The sequence below is a fragment of the Pezoporus occidentalis genome, unplaced genomic scaffold (assembly GCF_034315485.1).
Source record: "Pezoporus occidentalis ecotype Australia unplaced genomic scaffold, CSIRO_AGI_Poc_V1 ctg58, whole genome shotgun sequence".
NCBI lineage: Eukaryota > Metazoa > Chordata > Aves > Psittaciformes > Psittacidae > Pezoporus > Pezoporus occidentalis.
In genome coordinates, this window is record NW_026915921.1 from 106,853 (window position 1) to 134,236 (window position 27,384).

A 27,384-nucleotide genomic window follows, 5' to 3' on the forward strand; every position below is an offset into this window, starting at 1 on the left:
CGGTGCTATCAGCGCTGCTCCCAGGCCAAAAGTCAAAAACACAGTGCTGCACCAGGAGAAAAAAATGACTGCTACTGCTGAACCCAGGACAACAGGTAACACTGATGTAAGGCTATCAAAATAGCAAAAACTTGGATAGATAAGCAAATGGAAGGACTGCATTCCAGTTTTAACTGCTCTGTTCAGACTGATGTGGTTACTGCTACAAATTAGATGTTGTGATGGCTCTACATCTTCCAGTGGCAGCATGAAATGATTTCAGCAGACCTCAAATCTCATCTGCCCAGTTTCACTCTTCCGCTTTTGCTACCATAGGCTGTCCAAGTGTACAGAACCTAGATTAAGGAGTAAATCTGCCCCAGTTTAACTGCCACAGGCAGATTGGTTATCCTGTTTCTAGTCTAAGTATCTTTAACCAAAAACTATAAGATCTTTTAAGGACTCCTGAACAAATCCTATGGATCCACTTCAGGCTCCATCCACCATAGGCAAAAGCTTAAGGGCTCTTATGTTTATACTGAGCTTAACTATTTCATGACAGCCTACTGCTGTCACCCAACTGCTCCATACTCTTGAGGAAGACATGACATCTTCCTCATGCCAGAATGAGCACTATGGCTTCAGCTGCTCCCTTCCACTAGGTTACAATGCACCAAATATAACTTCATGACAAGATACCAAAATACAAACTGAGGGGTTGGGTACAAACCAAGTTGTGAACTCCCTTTAAGAGTTGGATTTAATCTCTGAAGCATCCTCCTTCCCCCTTTTGGCAAGGGCTAAAAACCAACCCCAGAGAAACAAAACACCCTCACACAAAGAGGACTCCTGAACCCACATATTCCTTTTATAATGGAACTCAGTGTAACAGCAAAAGCAGAGTAACAGGAATTTTTAAAGTCTTTAATTCTTCTGCATAAAGACAAAAATGCCAAAAACATACCATTCCCTTATTTACAGTCATCATATATCATGACAACATGCACACTGGAGAAAGAAGGTGCTAAATATTACTTCTTTAAAAAGTGCTGTACAGGTGTGTTCCTTCTATACACACACCCCATCCTCTGTGGTGTGCAGCTGAGCCCTTGTGCTGGAACACTACTGAACCCCATGCCCCAGCAGCCTGGAAATAATGTTTTGGAATGAACTGGGAGTAGTTTTGGGGAAGCAGCTTAGTTCCACATCAGTAGCACAATGGGCTTTAGGGCCCTGGGTACACTGCCAGCCCCAGAGCAAGGCTGATGTGTGACATCCCTGGCACTGCCATAGCTCTGCAGTGGCCCTGTGAAAAGCCAACCAAACTCCTGCAAAGAGCCAATTCCCAGCTCTAACAGACATTTGTGTCCCAGTACATGCTACATAAAATGCCACAAGGACTGTAAAACATTCTTGTAACTGGCACATGAAGCCGGTCTGAAGGCCATTATAGCCACAGCCCTCAGTGAGCACAGTGCTAAGAGAATAAAACAAAGTAGAACCTCTTTCAGCACCATCACAATCCTTAGTCTGGATAAGAGCAGCTCTAAACCTGCAAATACTGCTGCTCACCTCCAGTTCCTGTAGGAACAGCAGGCACTGAACTCATTCTCTTATACACTTAACAGTAGATTGGCTCTTTGCATTAGGCTGCAACACACACAAAAGCAAATCCCAGGTATTTAGATTGTGTTGCTGTTCAGTCACTCATCCCCTTGAAGAGAAGGATCTGATTTTGATAAATCATCTGCCTTTCCTTTCTCTTCTCTCACTAGCTTAAGCAAATACTAACTTATCTTACGTCAGAGAATGGTAAATAAGCCAAACAGAGGATCACCCGATCCAAAAGCTAAGAACAGATTGTCTCTTTAACAGCTGGAAAAAGGCTGAAATTATCTACATTCTTTTGAAACAGTTCTTCGGCTTGGATGTACAATTCTGGTCCAGTAGAGGAAACAGGGTTTGAACTCCTTGGTTTAAGAGGTGACATTCTTCAGTTTAACTTGACATTGGACCAGTTCACCAGCATAACACCAGTGTACTATAAGTAGCATGATCTCCAAAGAGCAACAGCAGGATCCATCAATCGAAGCAGCCTTTACAATATGATGCACGTCATCTGTCAACGCAGCTACAGCAGAAACATTCTCACAAAAGCTTTAAGGAACATCCACCATCATTGTAGCACAGGCTTAATGAAATCAGAATTACACTTGAGGCAGAGGTTGCAGAAAAAGTATAATCTATCCATAGGGATCTTGAAAAACCTAAACAAAGAGGTAGATAACAGCGGTTTATAAGTACGATGTATCAGAATCATAGATTATCTAGTCATTAACAACACTTTTAAGCTATAGTTACAGTCTGGAACACAGCACTGCATATGGTGAGATTAAAGCACTGTGTAAGAGAAAAAGCCATACTGCCCCTATTAAAGAAAGTGTTACAGACAGAATGGACATTTTGAGAACGTAAGTTATTGGAAACACAGAGTACTACATACCCTACAGTCCCAAAGTATCTATCAAAGCAAAGATGAAGCAGGTGAGCCTATCCTTCCCAACCCCTCACATCATTTTCATTTCATTATTAATTCATAATATACATTTTTCTCTCAATTCTAATTATCATATTCCTGCTATATCTTAAGTGTCCTACTGAGTAAGGTTTTTTCCTTTAAAAAGCAGCCAGATATATTAAAACTTATGGACATTTAATTGGGCTTTAAACCAGCCACATTGATTTTTCCTGTTTTAGATGGAAATTTTCTTCTAGCAAAAAGGCAGGTAGTGTGGAGTTCTACCACATACCCACTATCTGATTTTCAAGCAATATTCACCTTCCACACATGAAGGAATGTGAAGTTCCTGCCATCTGAGAGTTAGAGCTCACTGCATCCAAAAACCATGGTTAAAGGCAGTGTCTCTCTAAATACTTATCTTTGCATCCCAGGAAACCAATGCATTGCTCTATAAGAGGCTACTTAAGACACTTAACATTACTTTACATTTTACATGTCACAAAGATATATTTTTAATTAGAACACGCGATTATGAACCCACTGAATATATGCACTCCTTAACAGAGCCTTATTTACAATGAAGACAACTGCAAAGCAGCTACACATCAACTAGCCAGAAGATCAGAAAGGCTCTCCTAACTGTAATGTGTAGAGAAATGCTTCCTTTACCTGCACATTTTCCTTATGTTGATTGCACATATGCTGACTGTAAATGTCTTCTTCTTTCAGTGCAGGTCATATGCGACTGCACCAGTTTTCCAAGACTTGATCAGCTCATCTCAGACTACATCCCTATCCTTCAAATCATTTTCCATCACAGGAGAAAGTCCTTCTTCGATACTTCTATATACAAAGAGAGACTAGATAGTTCAAATACTGAATTAGCACTTTAGGAAAATGAATTCCCAAGAAGTCTTATGCTCAAAGAGTTTAAATTTAAAATATCAATAAAGTCAACAGAAAAATGCCATTTGCACAATTTAAAGGCTCTGCTTTTTCCTCTAATCGCTAGAAATCAAAAATCTATAGTGTAAAACTAATTGCATGCTATATTCTTAATGAGTTCTGTAATGCAAAAATATTCCAAGACCTCTGTTAAACAGACATTTATATCCAAGTCCATAATGCTTCAGAGCCTGTCTTTGATCTACATTTAATGCAATCAAATTACACAAAATGCTATCTGCCAATAAAAGCTGCTTGACTCAAGATTACCACCCATCCTAGGAATCCATACAGGAATCTAAGGTCCAAGAGAAAATTTCCATTTAAATCTACAGCTGCAAATGCACAATTGTGACTTCATGATAAAAATACTAAAAGACAGAAAACCTGTTACTGAAATATCTCAACCTGGTGCGTTGCATTTGGGTGATAAAACACATTTGTTTTTCTGGCTGAACAGGTAAATATTTCAGTTTACCAAATCTGAAGTATTAGATCTTTTAATTAAGGTGATGCATTAAATACAAGAGAATGGGATAAAATACTAATACATGACTAAATAGAGAAACTGATCTGCTTGAACTGAACAGCTGGATTCCATAGAATGATATTGCATATGAGCTACTGAACCAGAACAGGTAAAATAAGTAGTCAGCTTGAACTCACCTTGGTATTTAAATGTTCTTCCTCATTATTCTCTCTCCAGCACTTCCCCATCCCCTTTCAGGGTACTCTGACTGATGTCCTTCCAACAAACTGCTACAAAGTTTAAGCCTACAAATATAAAAACCCCCAGAGACTGAGTGACTTTCTGATGGCAACCTTTTCATACTAAATACAGCTGCAACCTCTATTTACACTAATATAGACTACAGTGTGAGAATGTGACAGAATTCTAGCATGCAACACATAAATATTAGCCAACAGATCCCTAAGCAACATGCGGGAAACAATACAGACCTCTATAATAAAAGCTTAGATTGAAATACAGCAATAAAGCAACTATGCTTCTAAACTTCATATGCAAAAAAAGCCCCCCATTGATGAGCTGCATCTTATACCTCTCAAGCCTGCAGTCTGTATCTCTCCAAGTTTTGCTGTCAGGCAGAAAGAAGTTGGGATTTTTCTGTTTCTGATTGTTCCATCCTGAAGAACAGCTGGCTGGAATTGGGTCACTGCATGAAGACAAAGAACAGTCATTGTGGTCAGCTACAAAATAACTTAATCTCTAGGGAGGCAGAGAGGAAGCTTTTAGCTCCTAGGCTGAGGAAGTGAGAGGCCAGTAAAAACAATAGGGACCAATTCTGTGAAATGCCATTGCTTTCCATGCAACAGAGAGGGTGAAAGGGGCTCTTCATCTTCCAGCATTACATAACAGCAGAATTGGCAGGAAGCAATAGATGGACTGGAAAAAGCCAAGTAAACTCAACAAAAATAACCAGAGATACCACATGTTGGAGGAAATGTAAGGGGAAAAAGTAGTATTAAATAGCGAAGGAAAAGAAAGATTAAAAAAAGCAAAGGACAGGACATTCACAGCACAAACAATAAAAAGAAAGTCACAATCATTACAGTATTTACCTTATTTCAATACCATGTTGTACTGTCATTACTTCATCGTGTTCACCAAAAGCTTCCCACTCTGAGCACTTTGAAAGAGCCTCCTGATCTCCTGATTCAGTGAGACTAAAAAGAAAGTGAAAAGGTCTGAAACCATGGACCTCTGTAACAGTTCCTCTTAATTCTTCTGAAAGGGTGTAAGCAGAGAAAGAAAAACACACCTCTACAAACATTTTTACAAAGACTAGTGTGAAAACCTTTCAATCACTGTTCCCTTAGAAAAGTGGAGCTGACAAAACTCTATAGAGTTAAGCCATGCTCTCCTCCACACAGCCTATCATTTCTCATTTATAGAAAGACTTCCTATGCAGCAGCTAGGAAAGAGGAGCCTAAAACACTCGACCCTTCTGTTAGCAATTTTTGAACATTAACCTCACTTTGATCCAGTCCCAGGCTGGGTGACCAACTTCTTGTTGTTCCAACAAGTATTTTCTTCCATAACATCTTTCATAAGGCAAACAAAAGCTTAAACATACACAAAGCTTCTTTCACACCCCTTCACAGATACATATTCTCTGTAACAACTGCAGCAAACATAACACGGCAATAGTTAGGCAGTGAGTCTCAGTATTTGCTGACCAACTTCTGAGGGTGCAATGGGCTCCATTCCCTTATTGTAATGTTCATCAACTTGTACACTCTGTCTGCCAAAAAGCAGAATGCAGTGCATGTAAAGCAGAATGCAGTGCATGGATGAGGTATGAGAAATAACCTGCAGATGCCTAACAATGTCAGAATTACAGCCTCTGAAGCAGAAACCAGGTTTCGTGAGAAATCAAAACCAATACATTAGCATTGCCTAAATCTACACACCCAAAATTACCTATGTTGTGTCTTCTGACACTGCAGTATCTTCACCTTTGCAATGCACCACTGTAAATATTTATCATCATATAACACAATTCTGGTATGATATCATTTCCTCATTAAATTGCATGCACATTTAGATACAGTTAAAGCTATTAATAATTGGGGGGATAAATATGAATCATATTCCAAAATTCAGTTCATAGTATCATTCTCCATATGGAGAATCATTTCATACCTTCCCAGAGTGTGGTACATCTGCACATAACGGTTTTCGCCCTTTGAAATCACAGAGGAGTCAGGATTGTTTCTTTTTCTGCGTTTCCATACGGGAGAAGAACCTGGAGAACAGGGACTATGAGAAAAGACAGATTTTACACACAAAACAATCTGTGTTTAAATGCTTATCAGTGTTCTGCAAAATAATGGCAAGTGCTACACAGGAAGACTTTTTTTGAGGTATGATTCTTCAGTCATAGCAGAGAAACAAGAGAAAATGGCTCAAATTCTGGTAACCACTTCACTGTATTTTGGACAGTAAACTCAGTCACAATCACAGAAGACACTTTGAATCAGAGACCATTTCAGCTCCACAAACATGCCCCCAGATCAAGATATCTCTGTGAACAGGGAAGTGCATGAGGTGCTTCACTTTCAGTATCCTCACTGTTCTGTGGATAGGTGTAATACTGTTAACTGAGGATGGTGACTCTTGCTTCTGAGAAAGGTTGCCTACTTTCAGCACCTGCTAGTAGTGCTTAGAGAAACCTCAGCACTCCATGAACAGAGGAGCTGAAAAATGACTGCTTTTTTCTGCTGTTAATCATGCAGTTCTGCAATGCTGCTAATTCTTCCTCATTCAATGCTCTGTACCAGCGATGGGTTACATTCCACAGCAAAAGTGCCAAACCCTGAAGTTGACCATTAACTGTCCTTTCATTAAACACTTCCTACAAATAACTGACAGCATCAACATGTATTCAACCAATTCAGCAAGTTAACCATAGAAGTTCTCTCTCATACCTCCCTGGTGTGTAGTCAGTCTGTTTGCACTCATCTTCACACTCATTTTTCTTCTGCTTTGCGTCAAAAACAAAGGAGCCAGAAATATCCTGATCCTTGCAGAACCATTCCTGGGAATTATCTGAGGGTTCTGTACTACTAAAACCAGAGAAAAAAAAGAAAGGATTTTAAATACCAGCCATCTGACTTGCAGTTTAAGCTGCAGTAATAATTAACAGTTCAACTCATATGACATCCAAATGGTGCAAACAACTTCTACCACAGGTCAACTACCCCACAGCTAATACTATTTACACAATGCAGTTACAGAGCTAATAGAATTCCATTCATTCTTTTTCCCCCCATGTAATAGTCCAAATCTTGCAAAGTATTAGGTGGCATCAATTTGGGGAGCTAGCCTTGTTACAGAAATTCATAGTTCTAAAAGGTAAGAAATGCCCCAATTTCCATCCTGAACACAGTTGCCACTCTCCTGTAAAGAGAGCTTTTTTCTCTGATCTTCTTACACTTTTCAAAGTCTCTATTGCAGGAGAAAGGGGGTTCGCAGACATCAGTAGAAGGGAAGATAGACAGGTTAGCAAGTTCAGGGAACAGTAATCACTGATCTCCTGCTTCTGCCTATTCTTTTCTAGGAAAGTATTTTCTCGCCTTGTGCTCATCACTGTAAACCCACAGGGGAAGGGAGCGTGTTACCGCAGACAGACCAAAAGCCTTCCTCCCCAAAGCACCTTACTGGAGATGAATTTAGACTAAATAATGGGAATATCTCAAAAGACTAAAAGAATTCAGAAGGAAAACAAGGCTTTCAAGGACACCGCCACTTCCGAGCCTGATAGCTTCTCTTGCTCCCAGTTAGCAATCCTGTAAAGGAAATACAGGGCCCTCTTGTGAAGCAAGAGGCACATGATGATTTAATGCACCCATGACTTTAAGCTGAAAGAGGGTAGATTCAGATTGGATATTAGGAAAATACTCTTCACTATGAGGATGGTGAGGCACTGACACAGGGTGCCCAGAGAAGCTGTGGTTGCCCCATCCCTGGCAGTGTTCAAGGCCAGGCTGGACACAGGGGCTTGGAGCAACCTGCTCTAGTGGAAGGTGTCCCTGCCCATGGCAGGGGGCTGGAACTGGGTGACCTTTAAAGTCCCTTCCCATTCAAACCATTCTGTGATTCTATGATACACACACAGGCTGGAGATCCCAGGTTTCTTCAGTAGGAGGATCCCAGGCATGCAGTGCTATCTTCCACAGCCTGATTTGCTGGTCCCAGGACCTACGGCTGTACTTCTTAAATTTGTTGGGAGTTCTAGGATGAACTCCTGGTATCCGTTGATTCCTGTAAATACACAACAACAGTTATTATTTCAGAACATGATTTTTGTTCTTAAAAAGAAAACAAAAAAAAAAAAACCAAACCAAACCTCAGTCCATCAGATCACACAGGCATCAGTGCTCTCATAAATAAAACATTTGTATTTTAAACTGAAATGTGTATACTCTAGAACACTGTCAAAAAGACGGCCAACAGCTAACAGCAGCACAGAGTCACACCAGTCCAGCACTCTGACACCTGCCAAAAGGAGACCCCTACTGCCCATGGACAAATATGAAACAGAAGAAGCATAACTCATACTCCTTCCATAGTATCCTAGCCTCCAGCTACTTCTACCTCAGTGCTCCTGAGTCAGGTGTAGTTTCTATATATTTAGTATTGTACTGAGTCTGGCTGTGACAGAGTCACATCAATACAGCAGTCCCTGTATTGATTCATGGCTAAAACAGTGCTAATAACACTCTTTATTTTTGGCCACTGTTGAACAGAGCTTGCACAGCTTCACAGCCTTCTCTTTCTCCATTCTGCTCTGCCCCCTTCTGCAGATACTAAGCTGAGGATGAACAAAAAATTGAGAGGGGAAACTGCTGGACAGTTGACATTCCAAACCAGATAATGTCACGCTCAGCAGTGAAAACTGGGGAAGAGGAAGATGTGTCTTCCAAAGTGGCCACTGCTCAGGCTGTCAGGGCACCAGTCTGCTTGTGGGAGCTAGTGAGTAATTGCATTTGCATTGCTTGGCTTTTTCCTCCCCTTTTCTTCACCTATTAAACTGCCCTTATCTCAGTCCCATCACTTTTATTGCTCTTGCTCTTCCTATTCTTTTCCCATCCCACTGGGGAGAGGGGGGGAGCAAGTAACTGTTTGGGTATTTGGCTCATGGCAGGGATCAAACCACAAGTATCTTCAGTGAACTTTTATTCCATCATTGTCCATGCATTATCACAATGGGGACTGCTGTAATTCTAAACAGCACTTGCCTCTTGGGAGCACAGAAAACAAAGCACCCCATTATCTGGGTAACATGCAAACGATACCCCTTTCCATGGAAAGGACAGACACTGTAACAATGCCGTTTGGGATCATCCCATGGCAGGAAGTGATGTTTCTCAGAGGGTATCTCAAATCTGGACCCTGAACATCAAACATCACTGGAAAGCTCACTTAAACTGTCTCTTCAGAACAAACCAATCCTGTTTATAGTGCTACCATACTGGAGTCAGCTTTATGTCTGGGAGGAAGCTTATTACAATCAGGTTTTCAATCACACCAAGTACTTTGGTCTCAAGTGGTCCCTTACCAGCTTCACAGATCAATGTTCCTAGCCATAACACTTTTTGCAAGATAGAGATCCCTGCTAAGGAGCAGTATTATAAACTACTCTGTTAAGATACCACCTAGACAACTTTTTTTTTAAGTTTACTCCATAGTTTTTTTTGAACACTGTTCTCACCCTTTCCTATTCTCCACCTGTGATTCAACTGATGACAGCAAAGCTATGCAAGTGCCAGGCATCACCCTAAGACTGGCTGCAGTCCTACCATTGATGACAAAGTGACAAGCAAAACTACAATTCACAAAGCAATCCAAGGCTCTTTGAAGAAAGAAAGTGTTATTAAAGATATGACCATGACACCATGTAGTATCTGATCATTTATGGCATTTGTTGTTGATTTTTAGTCATTAAATCTAGTCTTTCAAGTTTTGCTCAACAACAGCCTTGCAGCGTCCACTGTACTTAGCTGCCAGTTTTCATAATAGACTCTTACAGGTAGAATCCATAGAAAGCTGACAACTATAAGTAGCTAGCCACATGTAAAAAACACCTCTAAAAATAACCCTCAAAACAATAACAAAACCCACACAAACCAATCAAATGAGACCCACCAACCCCTCTCCCAAATGCAGATCCACACAGTAGTACAAACTAGCTTCTGAATCTTGACAGCTCTGCAGTAAGCAGAGGGGGCTTGCTAAAAAAATCTTGCTTAAAGGGCCACAATTCACAGACTCTGAAGCCCAAACTGTAAACACAGAGAAAGGAAAAAATCCAGGTTTTGATCTGTTAGTTACTGATAAATCACTGAAGACTGGTTTTCCTTACCAATACTTAAATGCAAGGCTTTGCTCAAGCCTCATTCAAAGCTGGCATTTCCTGGTAGCAATTAATTTCTCACTGGCCTACCAACACAGTCACCAGAAACTGGGATGATTAATGCAGAACTTATTTAAAGCATATTTGCCATTAGCAACAGCAATACACAAAGGGAACATTCAGCTTTGAATTTTCCCTATCTAAATTTGCTCATATGCAGAAAATACCTGGCTTCTCGTTCATAAAAGTCAATTATGTTTTCATCACTTACTGTTCGTACAATTCTAAGTGCATTGAAGATGTGTGCTGATCTATACAGATGGCAGGAAGAAGTAAGAGTTTATTCGGAAATGTGCAACGTAGAGGAACTTACTTCGGAACTTCTTTAATATATCTGTCATAAGCAAGAGTATTTTTTCCAAAATTGATCTGTTTTTGTCTTCTCCTCAGAACCACTTCATCTGTTTCCCTTTCAGCTGGATTAGCAGAATCACTTGAAACAGAATTTAAAAGCAAAAATTAGAATTAAGTTGAAAAGAGCCTTGCAGCAAGTTATAAAAACACATACTCCAGAACTGTGTTTATTCTTACTCTGACAGACAGTAAGCACAACTCTTACTTCACTAGTGAAGTGAAAATTGTGCTAAGCAAATGAATCACTCCATGATTAGGTTTTGCAAGTTGATTAAATTGCTCAGGTTTGTAACAGATTGAGGTTAGTGGTGCTACAGCTGCCTTACTAGAAGCTTATTGCTAACCCTACAACAAGCAAATCAAATGATACATGATTATTGCATGTATGTGTAACAACCTCCTAATACAAATATGAAAAAGCTTAAACTCAATAAAACTAAGATGGATAATATAAAGGAGGCAAGCTTGAAAGATCTAACAGCCATTTCTCTCTCCTAGCTTCAATGGCTGGTTTTCATTTGTCCTTTCACTATTACAGTATTTTCTGTTATGGAAAGTTGTAATGAATATGCAACCTAAGCTGAAAAAGAAGAGAATCTAAATGATCACATAAGTAGCTTTTGAGATAAGACTTCTCAGTACTACTGTCTCCTTAAGGCTTCCTTCAGGCTTGAAATCAAACAGCCTGGCTGTTTTTCAAGTCCTCATTAATGCATGCAAAGTAGTCAGAGATCAGCAGATGGCTATTGCTAAAACCAACACAGCAAGAGTTAATAATTAATAGTTAATAATTGCCCAATACCCACTTTGTCACTTTTTTATTTGATGTTTTCACAGCTTTGCCTTCTTCAATTCTGTCTTCCCAGTCAGGGCAAGAAAAAGTCCTTGAATGTTCTGGTGCTGTAGAACTGGAAAATAATGGAGAATTTAATATGAACATTTCTTGCTTGTAACAGAGGAGAAACTTCAAGTTGTGGACAAAACCAGTTCCACAACTGTAAAACCCTGGGCATGCCCCTACTCTATTTCAGTTCAAAGTCAAAAAAATCAAAACCTTTCAGTGTTGTGATGCAAGATTATCAGTTTTACTTTGCAGGTAAAGAAAACGCTCATGAATTTCCTGTCAGAACACAGACCTGACTATCTCCTAATACACTCGAGCTCAGTTAACGCAAACCCCTCTCCCCACTGCTTGAGGACCTCCCCAGAGAGCACAAGTCATGAAACTACTTTAGGTCAAATCATCTAGTTACTGCTCTCTCCCAGCAGTAACATTCGCTGAGTGGAGAATAACCAGGTTCTTCATTAACGTAAAAATGTAGTAAGTGACAGTTGTATAATGCTATAACATTCTGAAGCACTGAAAACTTCTTTCAGTCTGTCCACTTCTTTCAGTGCCAGTGCCTCAATATTTAGTGTAAGTAGTACAGAAGCAGATTTAGCTTATACTTTTGCTTTCCCTAAACAGTTTCACATCAACAAATGAAACTATCATCCAATGCTGCCAATGTCATTTTAACATAGAACAAAGATTCCGTGCTAAGAAGGAACATATCTGCTTAGCAGAAAGAAACACAAAATGCTGCTGGCACATTCAGTTTGACTCATAATCACAACATACTGTTAATATTTTTTAATGATAGCAATGACACTGAAAACACTCCTGAATACAAGGGCTTTTGTAAGCTCTTCAATAGATTCATTAGCTAAAGCAATATTAAACTTGCTATCAGAAATGACAACCACCTTCATACAGGGTAACACAGAGATGTATAAATCATATTAAAAAAGTTTTCTGATGCCCACAGTAAAACATTTCACCTCTTCTAACTCCCATTCTAACATAGTTTTCTGCACATATCCAAGCACTCACAACTTCTCATCCTTGGACTATAAAAAAAAAAGAAGTATCTACTAAAACTGTAGTACAGTTGAAAATACCAAGTGCACTGTCAAGTGAAGAGACAAACATCATGGTCTGCCCACACTCACACATAAAGATGTGTAAGCAAAGTGTAAAAGTGCAACAGCATAGTGGTTCAATGGACATTTTATACTAACATTGAAGACTTCAGCAACTAAGGCATAAACCACTGCCTCAGAATATGCAATTTCTCTCATTCATATGGAATACTTGCTAATATTATGGCATATATTTCAATTAGCCAAACTGAATTACAGAATCGTAGAACAGTTAGGGCTGGAAAGCACCTTAAGATCACCTAGTTCCAACTCCCCTGCCATGGGCAGGGACATGGGCAGGGACCTTGCATAATGCAGGTAATAATTTTCTAACTCTGTGCTACTGTGTTATTAGAAAGCCTTCAATCACATCCAAGGTTTTGCTGGATTCCTAGAGAGAAGAGTGCAGCAAAGCGAAGGTTTAAACAAATTTCACATTTATTCCTTACCTCTCCAGCCATTGGTCTAAATGTCTACATTGATATTCATCCAACACCAAAGAATCTGAATCATTCCAGCTGCTACATTCCTGTTCTTGACGCCAGCAGTGTGGTTGCACAGAACTAGAAACCAAGAATTTTCATCAGAAATCCAAGTCACTGAACACTGCCTATACAAAATTGATAGAGACAATCTGGGTACCATCGTGTAGTTACAAAATGCTGATTTGGCATGCAGATACGTGATTTGTGCCACCTTATCTGAGCAATACTAAGTTACCAAAGGTGTTAGACAATGCACTTGTCAAGAAAAGGTCTTTGACTAATGAAACTTTTAAATAAACCATTATTATTTAGGTGATTTGCAAACAGAAAAGAGAAAAAAAACAACAGAGGGCTGCCAACACTGTTTATGGAACTGCTGACATGTCAACACTCACAGAATGTTATCTGTCAGCAACACATTATTTGACATTTATATACCATTCCATCCAGTACTTAACTTGCAGAAGTGGTGAAACAAAATCAGCATGTGTAAGAAGTAGGTCAAGCAGTTATGTGGAACACTTTTATACACAAGTAAGCATGGGACAAGGAGCTAGACTAGGGTGCTTGAAACATGCTGGAAGGACAACTAGAGATCGCTTGAAGATTAATAAGAGTTATCTTCATTTTCCTCCTCAGTTCTGGAGAAACTGAGGAAGGAAACTGAGAAGGAGCTCTGACATTTTAAATGACAGGTTACTAAACACAGCACTGTCACAGCACCTACTAACATCAGACCTGGCTTCCAGGCTATGGATCACACCTGCAGGTCCACCTCTGCCTGCCTGAGAGAATAATCCTGTATTACAGACCACAAAGCAAACATACTGCTGTTCCTTCAGTGCAAGTGAACACACTGCTTTGTGTATGCAAGGTCTCTGCAGGTTTTAAGTCAACAAGAGAGAGAGAAGGAAGGTTTTGGTTATTTTAATCTTACATTTGCAACTTATGTTTTCTTTCCCTTCCTCCTTCACCCTGACTGGCTGTCAGTTCCCTGGTCCCACAGGGCTCCAACTTACTGACACACATTACATATGGTTTATTCCCTGCTCCCAGAGAGTTCAAAGTTGCAAACACACAGCACAAATAGCTCACTTCCAATCATGGATCTAGGCAATGGGACACTTTCAACACATTTGGTTTCTGCAAAGCTTAGTCACTGGATAAAACCCTTCTCTAAGCACCCTCAACAGTAATCACTCAATTCAAAGACTTGAAAGAAAAGGGGAATGGGGGGAAACACATTAACTGTGTTTTAGGCACAACACTCAAAACCTAGAGAAAAATGCTAGCCGAAAATTCCCCCTTTTCAGAAGTATTCCAATGTTTCTTTAACCCGCCCGCTTCAGGGTCACCCAAAAAGCAACCCCAGAGATCCCCAGCCAGACTCAGGGCATGTAACCGAAGTGCACACACTGAAGCCTAGGCTGCGGCCTCCAGTTCACTCCGAGCCCAGCTCCCTACCCGCTGCCAGCAGGGACCGAAGCAGCCTCTACAAGCAGGCTCCCCCACTGAGGCCGCCTGCTCGCGGGGCCCAGGAGAGGACCTTTGGTAGAGGACGACAAGCGGGTACCGAGGAGGACGAGGCTGAAGGGGGGGGCGGGAAGGCGGAAGAAGTGCACCCTGCGGCCTACCCCCACAACAGCCTTCCCCACAGACGCCCTAAAAGACCAACACCCGCCAGGCCCCGGCCGCCCCGTCTCTCCGCGCTGGCTCCCACCTGCGCAGCCCGCCCGGCTCCTCTCCGCCGCCTCCCTGGCGCGGCAGGCCCCGCTGCCCTCCGAACATGGCTGAGGCGAGCGGCGCCGCCGCCGCGGAACATGGCTGCGCCCGGGCGCGGAGACAAGCAGCGCACATGCGCGGCAGCCCTGACCCAGCGCGGGTGTCTGCACATGCGCACTAGCTGCCTGTGTGGTGACTGGGGGTGCTGAGGTGAGGGCTGGAAGCGGCTGCGGGGCGTTGGGAGCACGAACAGGCTCCGTTTCCAGCCAAGGTGGTCTGTCTGCTGGATGTCCTGAGGTAAATCAGCTCCGGAAAGGGTGTACAGGCACCACAACGTACACCCCTGAGAAATGGGGCCGCATCTTACACCGTTAATGGCATACACTACGTTCTCCTGTAGCCTGTGCTTGTTAACATCCCTTGTCCACGGTAAGAGAATTGTTTTACGTAGGAGACATCATTGCTGTATGCTAGTGAGACCCCGAAAAGACAAAAGTCATTGCCCCTACTGATTTTATGACATTCAGTGTTCACTCCTTTCCCCTGTTTGTGCTTTTTTGGTGGTGGTGTTTTTCCTCAGATACATAGATTTCACAGACCTTCCGTTTATGCCACCCTCTGCATTCAGGTTACAGTAGGAAAATTCATCAAAGAAGGCATTATCAGGTGCGCCTTCAGGAGAATTTAAGCCCACTTTGTATTCAGCTGTTCTCAGCTAAAACCTATACAGATAACTCAGTCTGATTACCACCCATATAAAGTTAAATAAACTGGCAAAGGTAAATTTAAAATGAAAACCAAAAGTCATACATAAAATCAATTGTATTTTTATTCAGCTCTTCAGAAACTTTTAAGATTAACTACAAGGATTCATTAAGCCTTTTCCTTAAAGGCTATCCAAATAATTCTGTGTGTTTTAAAACAGGCTAGCTGTCCTGGTAAAAAGCAAAACAAGAACAAAACAACAAACCCTGTGATACATCTTTGGAAGAAAATTTATTGTAATGCATGTAAAAGCTTGACTACTTATACCTCAACTCTTTAAATACCTCAAAGTCAACATCTCTTAAAAAACGGCACTCAGAACTTTAGTCAGTTATGTCTTGCTGAGGTGCAGCCTGACTGGAATGGTACAGAGCTGCAGTTCACCAAGTTTCAACACAATAAAAATATACTGAAGAAATCATATAATAACCTGGTATTTTGGTTTCAAGTTATGACAAGCCTTGTGGCAAAGGACTGCATTCATCTAATGGATTCAAAATACATTCTGCTTGGTCAAAATGCCTTTTTTTTTAAATTTGTTTAGCAAACTATGTTAACTAAAAAAATCAATGGATAACATTTTGCCAAGATTTTCTGGAATGCTACAATTACAGAAATAACACAACTGTGGAAATAAATAATACAGCCACAGCCCATGTTTTCAGAAACACCTCTTCAGCTGCAGCACATGGGGACATTTGGGCTCTTCATGTATACACACATGGAGTATTTATACTGACATTGTGCACCCACATATAGCTTGTCTTATTGTAATGACATTACATTTATGTAACAGTACTTCAGATTACTAACATTGCCCACCCACAAGTCAGTGATGTGGAAAAACATATACGCAGCTGAAAACACAACACTAAATCACTAATAATTAAATAAAAGTCTTTAAGTATTTTAGCCCATCATATTACTTCTTCTTTTTCTTACAAAGTGCTATAAAAAGACCAACTCTAATGTATTTCTTGTTACTGCAAGTAAAGATCTTCTCTAGAAACAGTCCTATATGTATATGTGGTTCTTTAGATGATGATCTGAAACTACCATGAAGATAAACGTCTATTTTTATACTGTATTATTTTCATATTCCATGATTTATTCAAGATATTTATCACATTACTCTGCAGGGAGAGGTCACAGTTCCTCCCTCTGCTGTCTCTATGAATATGGACTTTTAACAAGGTGGGTTTTTAACACAGCCTTGAAAAAGCCTGCAAACTTTGGAGGCATGCCAGATCATATTGAGATTTAAACTTGGGGAAAAAATGCTTGTTTTAAGGAATTTAAGCCAGGCACTATTATTAACATAAATCATAATTTGGTTTTGGTAATTATTACTATGTTTCAAGAGGCACTTCTGTGTATAGAGCACTACCATTAACAGATGCAAGCGTAGTATACATTTATGACTGTTACTTTCTCGCACTGTTATACTGGCAAAAGAAATAAGAGGAGTAAAAGCAAAGTTCCACTGAAATGAAATCTTCCAATTATTTCAAATTAGATTTCTGCAAAAACAAGTCCACAGCACAAGAAATCAGCAGACTAAAGCTTGTATTACATGAAATACTATTGGAAACAGACCTGTTTTTCTTGTATAAAACCATCTGCAATTACCTGCATCTATTATCCAAGTTTCTCAAGGCCTTTACAACTTTAACTTCATGGATGTTTACAATAAATATTTTTATTCCAAATAGGAGAAGAGCTCTAGGAATTGAATGACTGTCAGTGGCCAAACCACAGCTCCAGAATCCTACCCTCTCTTCTGCAGGTGCTTCAAGGACAACATCCCTTCTATCTGTGCCACATTATGTAAACTCCCAAGAAGTAATGGGTTCAAAATGCTTGTTTGTAAAGGCTGCTGTATGTGAGGAGGTGCATGTCTGATGACACCACCCAGCCCTGTAAGAATCTTCTCAAGTTAAAAAACTCTGCAGAGAACATTTCAAACTTCCAAATAACTTTCCCACAGACAGAAATACTGGAAAATATTTTAAATTAAATCACAGAGCAGCTCCTTGATTTTTTGTTTAGTTTTCAGGCTTGTCAACAAATCCATCTGAAACTCAGGAACTCAATCCTATCCTGTTCAAGAAGGACATGCCACTTAAGATCTCGTTGGGGAACAGACACATCCATACTACCAGTCTCATGTCAAATTTTAAGTCTACACAATCCAAAATAACACAATATGAAAAACAGAAAAATCACTGTTATTAATAGCTACTATAGATAATTGCATAGTTGATGTTCAGTATGTAACAACTGAGACACCCTCAAGCAATTCCATGTCCTTGAACCCAAACAGTTTGAACTTTTAAAAGTGCAGATTATTGAAAAACACCAACACTAGAACATATCTCAAATGATGCTGTTGAATCTGTTCTCAATTCCTTATCCCTCTCCAAAACAACGCCTGCAGCCACATTCATAACCATTTTCCATCTAGCTGGCTCTGAGTGCAGTTTGGTATGTTCACCACATGACCTGTGGCTTGGCTGAGACTAATTACATCTTTCATGCTTCCAGTGCTTGTACAGTTTTTAACATCCTGCCTCTTGTGCCTGCTCAAAACAGTTTCCTGCTCAAAACATCTTGGCAGTCAAGATGTCTTCATGTAGTAACTTGCCAATACCTAGGGGGGCCTATAAAAAACCTGGAGATGGACTTTCTGCAAGACCATGGGCAATTTACTAAGGTGATCCTTCTGACTATGCAGGTGGAAGATCTTAGGCTTTTATTCTCTTAGACCAGAGGATCAAAATGCTCCTTTCTCTATTTGACCCAACTGGCTGCCTGAGGTTACCAGCCTGCTAAGATGGACAACCAAAGTAAGCAAATACATGTATCTCAGCCCATGCAGTGCACAGGCCAGTGTAACAACTCACATTCTCTAGCAGCTTGAGGCTTTCCCCCATGAAGTATGCCAAAGAACTGTTCACTTAAGGGTGTGACAGACAGCTAGAAGACGAAGCATTGCATTTAGGTCCAGGAGTAAGGTTCTCTTAAATGTATTGAAAATGCTTTGGGTTTAATTTTCAGAATACGCTGATGCAGATCAGATCAAGTGTATATCAGTACCCCACGAATATTAAAACCAGCAACTACTGCTTACGATCAGTCCTGGAATTGCAAGCCTGAAAACCTTTTGCTAATGATAATCATTATTCAGGCATCTAGCATGTCAACTTCTACCTTTGTGATCCTGGCATCAATTTTAGAGGCAAAATAACCCCTCAGAAAAAGCTTATGGGCTTTGGAACAGCTGAGCATTCTTTCAGAGTATTTAGATAGTTCAGATGTTTGCTGCACTCTACTCAAATGTATAAAAAAACCCATGTCCATCACCTAAAGAGCATTGAAACCCTAAGCTATGCAGCTTCTAGCAACCAACAGATTTCACAAAGCATAGCATTAGCAGCGCAAGTAAATGGGGAATGTTTCCAACTCCTTCTGTTGTCTGAAATAAATACATCCATAAAAACATAAGCCAGAAGCAGATTACTGGAATAAAAGGTCCCTGTGGGAGTTACACATCTTCAGGGACTAAATTCTTAGCCTACAGAAAATGGTCCCCCTTCTCAGTGGAGGGGAGCAGCACAAGGAACACAATTGGTATACTTATTCAGTGAATACTGCTAAAGATTAATAAGAACTTTACAAATGGATTGAAAAAGAACAAAAGTATCACTGATGTCTAACTAAAGTAATTTTCTCAGTTAGCCCTTTATTAAAGAATAAAAACCCAAGTTAAGTTTAAAAACTGAAAGAATTTAACCTGTGTTGAAACTTAAAAAAGAGGACAGTACTGTGAATGTAAAGGTATATCCTTATTCAACCCAAGAAGAAAACAAAGTCTGGATTAAATAAAATTCCATAAACTGACATGTAGGGAATAAAACCCAAAGATACAAGTAAAAGTTGAGAGGAACTGAAAAGATTTACATCTATTTTCAACACTGTAAAAGAAAGCTTTGGAGCCTGCACCTTTGTAGAACATGAAGTCTCAGAAACAAATCTAACAGGCCTTTTAACCAAACCCACTCTGAAATAATGAAGTTTAAAAAGTTAAAACATACCCATGTATTACTCATCGTATTATGCAAACATCTAAAATGCAAAATTTGGCTCGGCAAGTTGGACAAGGCACTTGGCTCGACAGCCACGTCTCTGGGCGCTGCTGATCTTGTCGGCTGGCAAACCATTTGCCCATGCAGGTGAGGCACCACATGGGACGACAGTAGCACTGCTGGCACTCCCCTTCGTTTGGCTCCTGGCAGTTCTTGATGAGCTTGATGTTAGCAATAGTCTGCATGCACCCTATGCATGGCTCCAGTTCCTAGAGAAAGAAGAAAACGTCAAACCCTGACCAATGGAGTCGGAGGGCAGAGCCTCAAGAACTGCCCCACCAGAAGATATCAAATAGTTTCAATCTCCATAGTTTTATTAGAACAATTCTTTTATTAGAATAAGGACAAAGTATGTTTAAACAAAAAAAAACCCAGAACTGCTGCATGAGACTGAATAAATGAAAATGACTGAAAAAAACCCATTCTTTCTCTGAAGAGCTCCACCTATTTTCAGAGCACAGCAGCTAGGGCAAGGTAAGCACGTAGCTGTCTTCATCATTTAGACATACTGTTTTTCAAAAACATACCTATATAAAGTAAGGACAATAAATAAAGGAAAAAGTTCTTACCACTTATTACAGCAAGTGGCTGTTCCTGTCTTCCGCCTTTCTAAGAGACGTAAATAACAGAGGAATTCAGGGCTCTACTCAACACAACGGCCACTCATCTTGAAGGACCAGAAGTTTACTTAATTTTTCTTGGCTAATACTGGAATAATTGCTATTTCCCCACAGTTTGTTATGCCACATAAACTTGCAGTTGCATATAGGGAGGTCATTTTGCTAGGAAGTGTTTTGCAAATAATAAACAGTAATTAGCATTTCCCATGTGTCTTCCAGCCAAAGCTCTCCAAGAACTTGACAAAAGTCAAAAGACAGCACATTGAACAGGCATGGAGACCTGAATCCTATTCCATACTGCTACTGATGTAAAAAAAAGCTGCTTTGCTTTGTGGTCTCCAGTTCCCACCTCCAGTGTCTCTTCCCTTGTTAACTCAAGTCTGTCCCACCACACTGGGAGCTTGCCCATGGAGCAGATCCAGGTGAAAACCAGTCATATTGCTTTTCACCTTGATCATCTCTCCCAACAAGGTTCACTGCGGACAAAGTCTTGTGTCAACATGGGATGAGAAGTGTGCAGAAAGCAGGACTGCTGCTTTTGGAAGCTGGATCAGCTTTCACTTGTGAAATTACTGTTTCTTTTAGTCTTTTTAGACAGAAAAAACTCTAGCATAGAAAGGTTAACTATGTTTTCCAACTTATTCATAGAGCTTCAAAACAGGGTAAATGCCATGTTGTATTTTAAATGTTTGTATCAATTTCTGATGTTATTTATCACTCAGTGTCAAACCAAAGTTCAGTAGCTCAGCTGACATGTAAATGTGTCACAAATGAAAAGGCCTGAGAAAGCAACTCTCACATTAATATCTTCTCTTTATTTTGAACATCTCTTTTCACTGCACACTGTCGCAGCTACCAAAATGCACAACTACATTACATGCAGGCATATCTGACCCAGTTTGATATTAGCTAGTTCATGTAACCAGACAGCGAAAACACCATGCAAGCTGAGTAAGACTAGTAAAGGTACCAAGTGCTCACTCCATGAGCTGGAACCGCTCACACAGACTCACCACAAGGTCACCAGAACTAGTTTAATTAGTTATCTTTGGTATATTGAACAGTGCTCTAGTCACGCTTCTGACTGCTGCACAAGTATAATAATGACCATGTCACAAATATTACAGCAAGGAGGACTCTGGCATTATTTACAATTAAACCAAGGTCCAATTAAGAATCACTGATTAATTTCAGAACAAGATCCAGCAAAACCTGGCTATCTGGAAAAGTAAGCTGCAATGGAGCAAACTGCCTAATGAACAGTAACAACAGCTGTTACTCTAGCTCCCATAAACCTTCCGGATATGTAACCTCATCATTTCCAAAAGATGGGAATTATTATAGGGGACTTTCTTCCACTATGCTATTTCTCAAAAATGTCATGCTCACAATACAGATCATCTCCTTACGGAAGGAACGGAAGAAGCAGCCAGAACTATATTACACGTTTACTGAAATGGAAGGTGAGCCCCTGTGACGGATGCACCCACCCCAATATGTGAACAGCATGATGGTCCAGGCACTGCTGAAGAGGAGGCTTGACTGGAGTCAACCCTGCTGTGCAGACCTTGAGCAAGTGTGCTAGGCCAGACCTTCTTGGCATGTTAAGGCATCTAGGCCATGTCTTATTAGGAGCTAATGGTGCCAGCCTGATATGAACCAGACAAAACTAAGACTGCTGCACATGCCCTGAAGGGGAATTTGACTATGAGTCAGTCACTTTACACTACAAATATCTGTACCCCTGAGCCCATTTTGCTATCTTGTGCAGCAGTGGGCTGTATCTCCCTTGAGGTACAACACCTCTCACAATTATTCCTCAAGGTTGAGAGATCCCTTACCCAGCCTCCATTATCTACAGCAAGGTAAGCAACATTCTGTATCAGATCTAAGGCATATTGTATAAAGGCTAGCTTAATTACTAGGAGTGTTTGACTGCTGTTTAATTACCATTTAATTCCCTTTGATTACTGTTTAATTACCATATAATAATTATCATTTAATCATCATTCAACCACAAAACTTTTTGGTCAAGCCCTTGACAATGACTTATCTTAAAATTTGTCTTCGAAAGCCCTAAGTTATCAATGACACTGTAATGGCAGGCTCAGCTATACTGAAAAGTATAATGATTAGTCTCACCTGGGTGCTTGGAACAGAGTATGTCTGGTTAATTTCCACCAGAGATGTAAAGGTTTCTAGAAATAAATCACTAAGGCTTTGATGGATCACAACATTAGCTGCATTGCTGATAGGAGCATGGAGCTTTTCTCGGAGCTCCCCATACTCTGTCGAGTTCAACCTGAAGAACAAAAGATGGAACAAAACGTTACCACAATTATCCATTCAAATACCTTGATAGTACATTGCAGAGGTTACCACCAGAGAAGTGAATCCACACAAAAGCTATTTAGGTTGGTACACACTAGTCAATAAGTAAGTGTTGACTATTTTGTTTTCTTTTGCTGTTTAGTTGTTGTTTTTGACACAACAGAACACACAGTCCTCCTTCATATCTGACAGGATATGCCAGAGATTAACTAAAACATACAAAAAATGAAGGGTTTGAAGTTATCAATATTTAGGTACCTAAATCATGCATTAACTGTAAAATGCCTCACGCTCAATTTCTGTCCACCTTTTTAATTCCAGTTTACTTGTACTACACCTGAATTCTAATTTATAAATTCCTGAGGACAGAAATCAGAGTTCTATCATGTGGCATGTATCACAAGGTGATATATAGTACATAGAAGTATCAAAAAAGTATCAATCAGTATCAGTTTCTGTGGTTTTATGATTCAATTTTAGATGAAACTGAAATTTCATGATGGTTACAAAGAGCTGCTGAATGCAACTTACACTTTGAGTTAAGGCTGTAACAAGCTGCATACCACATTAGGTTTACTTCCACTAAGTAAACTGAGGCCCACAGACCTCAAGAGGCACATGAGACCTTAGGCAGACCCGGTAGTGACACATTACTGTTGTAACCCCTTTTTATTGAAATGGTTCTGAAGTGTATAGTCAGAATTCCCCATTTCCACGTTTCCACTCTTAACACAGCTTTCACAGAGAAGCCCTGGGAACATCGCCCTGAAATTCCTTGTTCTTCCTAAAGCCCAGAACAATGCGATGCTGGCTTAGTTTAAGCACCTGGTGGTCTCCATTGTTTCAACTACTATTGGATACTGTTGTTTGTTAACAGATGCTATTATCTGTGCAAATAACAGAGATCATTCTATGCAGAGGAAAAAAAATCACATTGCACACCCAGGGAAATGTGGCCTGACTGCACAAAAGCATTTTTCTAGAAACATCACACTGCATGTAATCTGATTCTGGATATACACAATAATCCTTTATCCTTAGGAGGGGAATTCTGTCCTATGCCACTTTTCTTAAATCCTGTATGACTGTATTTTAGCAGAGACTTGCTATTTCTGACATATCTTATTACAAGAACTTTTAAACACTGTTCTCGGTGTAGTTCTCTATAGCCACAAAATAAAGTTTTGGGGGGTTGATTTTTTTTTTTTTTTTCCAAAAAAGAAATTGTCAAAAAAGACATGATTTTCTGAGCTGGGGATGTAGATTTGTCACCCTGACACTGAAGCACTTACAGAAAAAAAATAATTAGTTATTTAATACTTATTTGGTCACCACTCCACAGGTCTACTCAGGATTTTCACGCTTACCTTCACTAGTCTCTCATTCTGAGCTCTGTTCACCTGGATATCTCATACAACCATGGCTATGCCTTATGCATGCTTGCCAGGACCCCTCTGCTCACCTACAAGTCTGGAGATCTGACTATTTCTAGTTACATAGTAAATAAGTCCTGCTGTCATGCAACTTCACTGCAAGCAGACACTCAAAGGCCTTTTCAAATATAGTTTTATAAGCACTAACATGATTTTGTGTACTCAGTTTAATGCCAACTTTAGGGACTTTAGCATCCTTCTATTTAATGTTACAGGTTTCTGCAGAACTTGTACTTTTGCCTAGCTCCACAGACTGCTGAAAAAAACCAGCATGCACCTTTGGAAAACAAGCCCTGACAGGTTGCAGCATGTTTGCTATGATTTCCTGCTATGAGAACACAGAAACAGACCAAGATTACTTCCTTGCTTTAAGGAATTCGGTTTGTAATAGCTCAAAGAGAATGCTTCTGAGCACTGACAAAATTATGACCCTTGAGCAGACAGAAAAACAGTCATGGATGAAAACCAGCCAGTTGTAGACAAATAACTACTTCTCCTCCCCCAGAATTCAGAAGACCAAAGATTCTCCCTTTCATTCCTGTTCTCCATCTTTCACCCAAGTTTTTCCAGTTCTTTCTTTCTGCATCCAGCACAATCCTCTTCCTAAGAAAGGATCAAACAGGGCAGTCCCTCTGTTTAACCACTGTGCATTCAATACTGTACTTGTACAAATCCTTCTAAACAACCTTTCTTCACAGCACTATGTGGCAGAACTGCAAACACAGCATCTTTGAACACCAGGCAGGGACCAAAAAGGAAGGGACAAGACCTTCGGAGTCTTCAGCTCTGCCACAAAAGCATTTCATTAGCACCATCAAACAGCACAGATATAACAGTGTAGTTGTTTTACCGGATATCAAATGCCTTCACGTAGGGATTTATACTGGCAACACGGATGGTGAGGAACTGCACAGCCATATTTGAGTCTGGGGTGAGCTCATGCTGTCTGGAGTCTGTCACTGTCAAATGAATGTCCTGCTGCTGGGCAACATGTAAACAGTAGGTGGTCACTTTAATCACCCATGTGTCCGTGACAATCACCCTTGCTCCTGGGGCTCCAGTAGCAAATTTGTCAATTCTCCTAAATTCTGTATTGATGGAAGAAGCTACTGCCCTCCAACCTGACTGCGGGAGAGCATAAACAGCGAGTGTTCGGGCTAATGGATGATTATTCCAACCTTTCCGTGACCAGTAATATGCCAGGGCACTAGTGACTGCTGGAAAGAGAACAGCGAAGAAGAAGAAAGTTTTCCATCCTTTTGAAGCCAGGTAGAAAAAGCAAAGATGTTTTTCAGGTGCAGCAAAGCACATACCAAGGTAATAACCTGCAAGGAAAAAGGCTTACTTTCAGAAAGCAATAAAGTACATACATAAATACATACCCTGAAATCATAGTTATCTAACCAGTGAGCTCATCTCCAGAAGAGCTGCTGTACCTCTGGATGACAACTCAAATTCAACCCTCTTGTCATAAGCAACCTAAGGTAAATTGTTACCTGTCACTTATTTTAACCAGAGTTACATAGCTAAATTAAGCTGATTCAAATTTGCAGGTTAAATAAAATCACCCATAAAATGCCACTTTTACCAGAAATATGTATCTTAAGGAAGCTGATTTGAATTTGCTGGTTGAATAAATAACCCGTAAGATGCCATATAGTTTTAGCAGAACTGTATGGCTAAAGGAAGCTGATTTGAATTCACAAGTTAAATAAAATACTACTTCTCTGTAACTGCATGTATTCAGATGCAGCCAACTAGTTAGAAAGCTCACTGTGTACATCACAAAGAGGCGAGAACAATACTAAAACAGAATCGCAGAATGATCTGGGTTGGAAAGGACCTTAAAGCTCATCCAGTTCTAACCCCCTGCCATAGGCAGGGACACCTTCCACTAGAGCAGGTTGCTCCAAGCCCTATCCAACCTGGCCTTGAACACTGCCAGGGATGGGGCAGGCACAGCTTCTTGGGCAACCTGTGTCAGTGTCTCACCACCCTCACAGGGAAGAACTTCTTCCTTGTATCTAATTTAAATCTACCCTTTTTCAGTTTAAAACCGTTACTCTTTGTACTATTCTACATGTCCTTGTCAAAAGCTCATCTCCAGCTTCCTTACAGGCCCCCTTTAGGCTATTCCCAGGATGTATACAGCGTGACGGACTGACCCACGCCTGCGTGCACCGGACGGGCACTGCTGAAGACCCTCCGGCTCCCAGCGGGCACAGCAGGACCCTGGCAACAGCTTTTCATCCCCCTCCACCCCGGTGCCTCGCCCGCCGCAGCTGGTGCTCACCGAGGGGCAGGAGGGAGTGCGCCAGCAGCGTGCCGGTGGTGCGCCGCAGGTGGTACTGCACGAAGGCCGCATCCTCGCTGCCCAGCCAGGCGGCCAGCAGGCTCTGCACCGTCAGCCCCGCCGAGCGCACCTCGTCGGGCGGGAAGACGAAGCACACGGAGAACACCACGTAGGCCAGCGTGAAGGTCACCGCCGGGCTCTCCATGCTGCGCCCCGCCGGGCACGGCGCAGCACAGCCCGCGGCGGGCTGGGAGCCGTAGTTCCGCCGTGGCTCCGGATGGACGGCCGGCAGTTCCGTTGGGGCGGAGCCGGTAGTGGCCCGGGGGGCGGAGGCGCGGCGGCGGGATGGCAGGGCCTGGCGGAGGCTGCCCGCCGCTGCTGGCCGCTGTACGGAGCCCCGCGGTCGCGGCCTTCACAGTGGCGAGCCCCGGGGCTGTGGCGCCGTTCCAGCAAGGAACCGACCATCTCGCTCAGCCCCGGTCTCTCCAGCGTTGGCCAGGACTCGCATCTTCCGGGAGCCAGCCCTCCCCGTAGCCTCAGGCCTTAGAAACGGCTGGCGACCTGTAAACTAAACTCAAAGATCCCTGTTGGATGAGGGCATCACCCTGCTAAAGTAGGGAAACAGCCCGTTTTACTTACGGGTCTGAAAAAGCCTTTTCCTTGTTTCTCCTGGGGTATTTTATGTACTATCTTCTTCAGGGAATTACCGAGACACGGATGTCAGATCTTAAAAGGCATTAAAGAGAGACAGATGTTAGGATCATGCTTGTGCACTTCCAAGCACAGTAAACAGAGAGGCCTGGCTGGGGTCTGTGGTTACTACTGAACTACAAATAACAACTAACAGCCACAATAATCACCGTTTCTCTTAAAAGTGCAACATACCCCCTG

The 27,384-nt window shown here is 41.2% G+C and overlaps 2 protein-coding genes across 2 annotated transcripts; both read right to left on the reverse strand.

The window, feature by feature from the left end:
- Positions 1-882: 882 nt before the first annotated feature.
- LOC134174128 (uncharacterized) lies at positions 883-15,041 on the reverse strand. The gene is made up of 12 exons (XM_062638816.1): positions 14,905-15,041; positions 14,649-14,771; positions 13,149-13,268; positions 11,544-11,645; positions 10,697-10,816; positions 8,082-8,231; positions 6,896-7,033; positions 6,111-6,227; positions 5,027-5,131; positions 4,507-4,620; positions 4,112-4,219; positions 883-2,246 (listed from the first exon to the last, which is right to left on the reverse strand). The coding sequence occupies exons 1-11, from the start codon at positions 15,039-15,041 to the stop codon at positions 4,120-4,122; spliced, it is 1,326 nt and encodes a 441-aa protein (XP_062494800.1). The 3' UTR covers positions 883-2,246; positions 4,112-4,119.
- Positions 15,042-19,393: 4,352 nt separating this feature from the next.
- TMEM129 (transmembrane protein 129, E3 ubiquitin ligase) lies at positions 19,394-26,752 on the reverse strand. The gene is made up of 4 exons (XM_062638628.1): positions 26,494-26,752; positions 25,051-25,525; positions 22,579-22,738; positions 19,394-20,025 (listed from the first exon to the last, which is right to left on the reverse strand). Exons 1-4 carry the CDS (start codon positions 26,696-26,698, stop codon positions 19,777-19,779), a joined length of 1,089 nt encoding a protein of 362 aa, XP_062494612.1. The 5' UTR covers positions 26,699-26,752; the 3' UTR covers positions 19,394-19,776.
- Between the last annotated feature and the right edge of the window lie 632 nt (positions 26,753-27,384).

Excerpts from the sequence above, each read along its gene's own strand:
- LOC134174128 (XM_062638816.1), bottom strand. The coding sequence starts at position 15,041 with ATGTGCGCTGCTTGTCTCCGCGCCCGGGCGCAGCCATGTTCCGCGGCG. Across the intron at positions 8,232-10,696 it reads TATATTAAAGAAGTTCCGAA|GAATCAACGGATACCAGGAG; the intron begins GTAAGTTCCTCT and ends GTGTATTTACAG. Across the intron at positions 7,034-8,081 it reads ACCTGGGATCTCCAGCCTGT|TAGTACAGAACCCTCAGATA; the intron begins GTGTGTATCATA and ends CTCTGGTTTTAG.
- TMEM129 (XM_062638628.1), bottom strand. The coding sequence starts at position 26,698 with ATGGAGAGCCCGGCGGTGACCTTCACGCTGGCCTACGTGGTGTTCTCC. Across the intron at positions 25,526-26,493 it reads GCACTCCCTCCTGCCCCTCG|GTTATTACCTTGGTATGTGC; the intron begins GTGAGCACCAGC and ends TTTTCCTTGCAG. Across the intron at positions 22,739-25,050 it reads GTGAAGGCATTTGATATCCG|GTTGAACTCGACAGAGTATG; the intron begins GTAAAACAACTA and ends TTTGTTCTTCAG.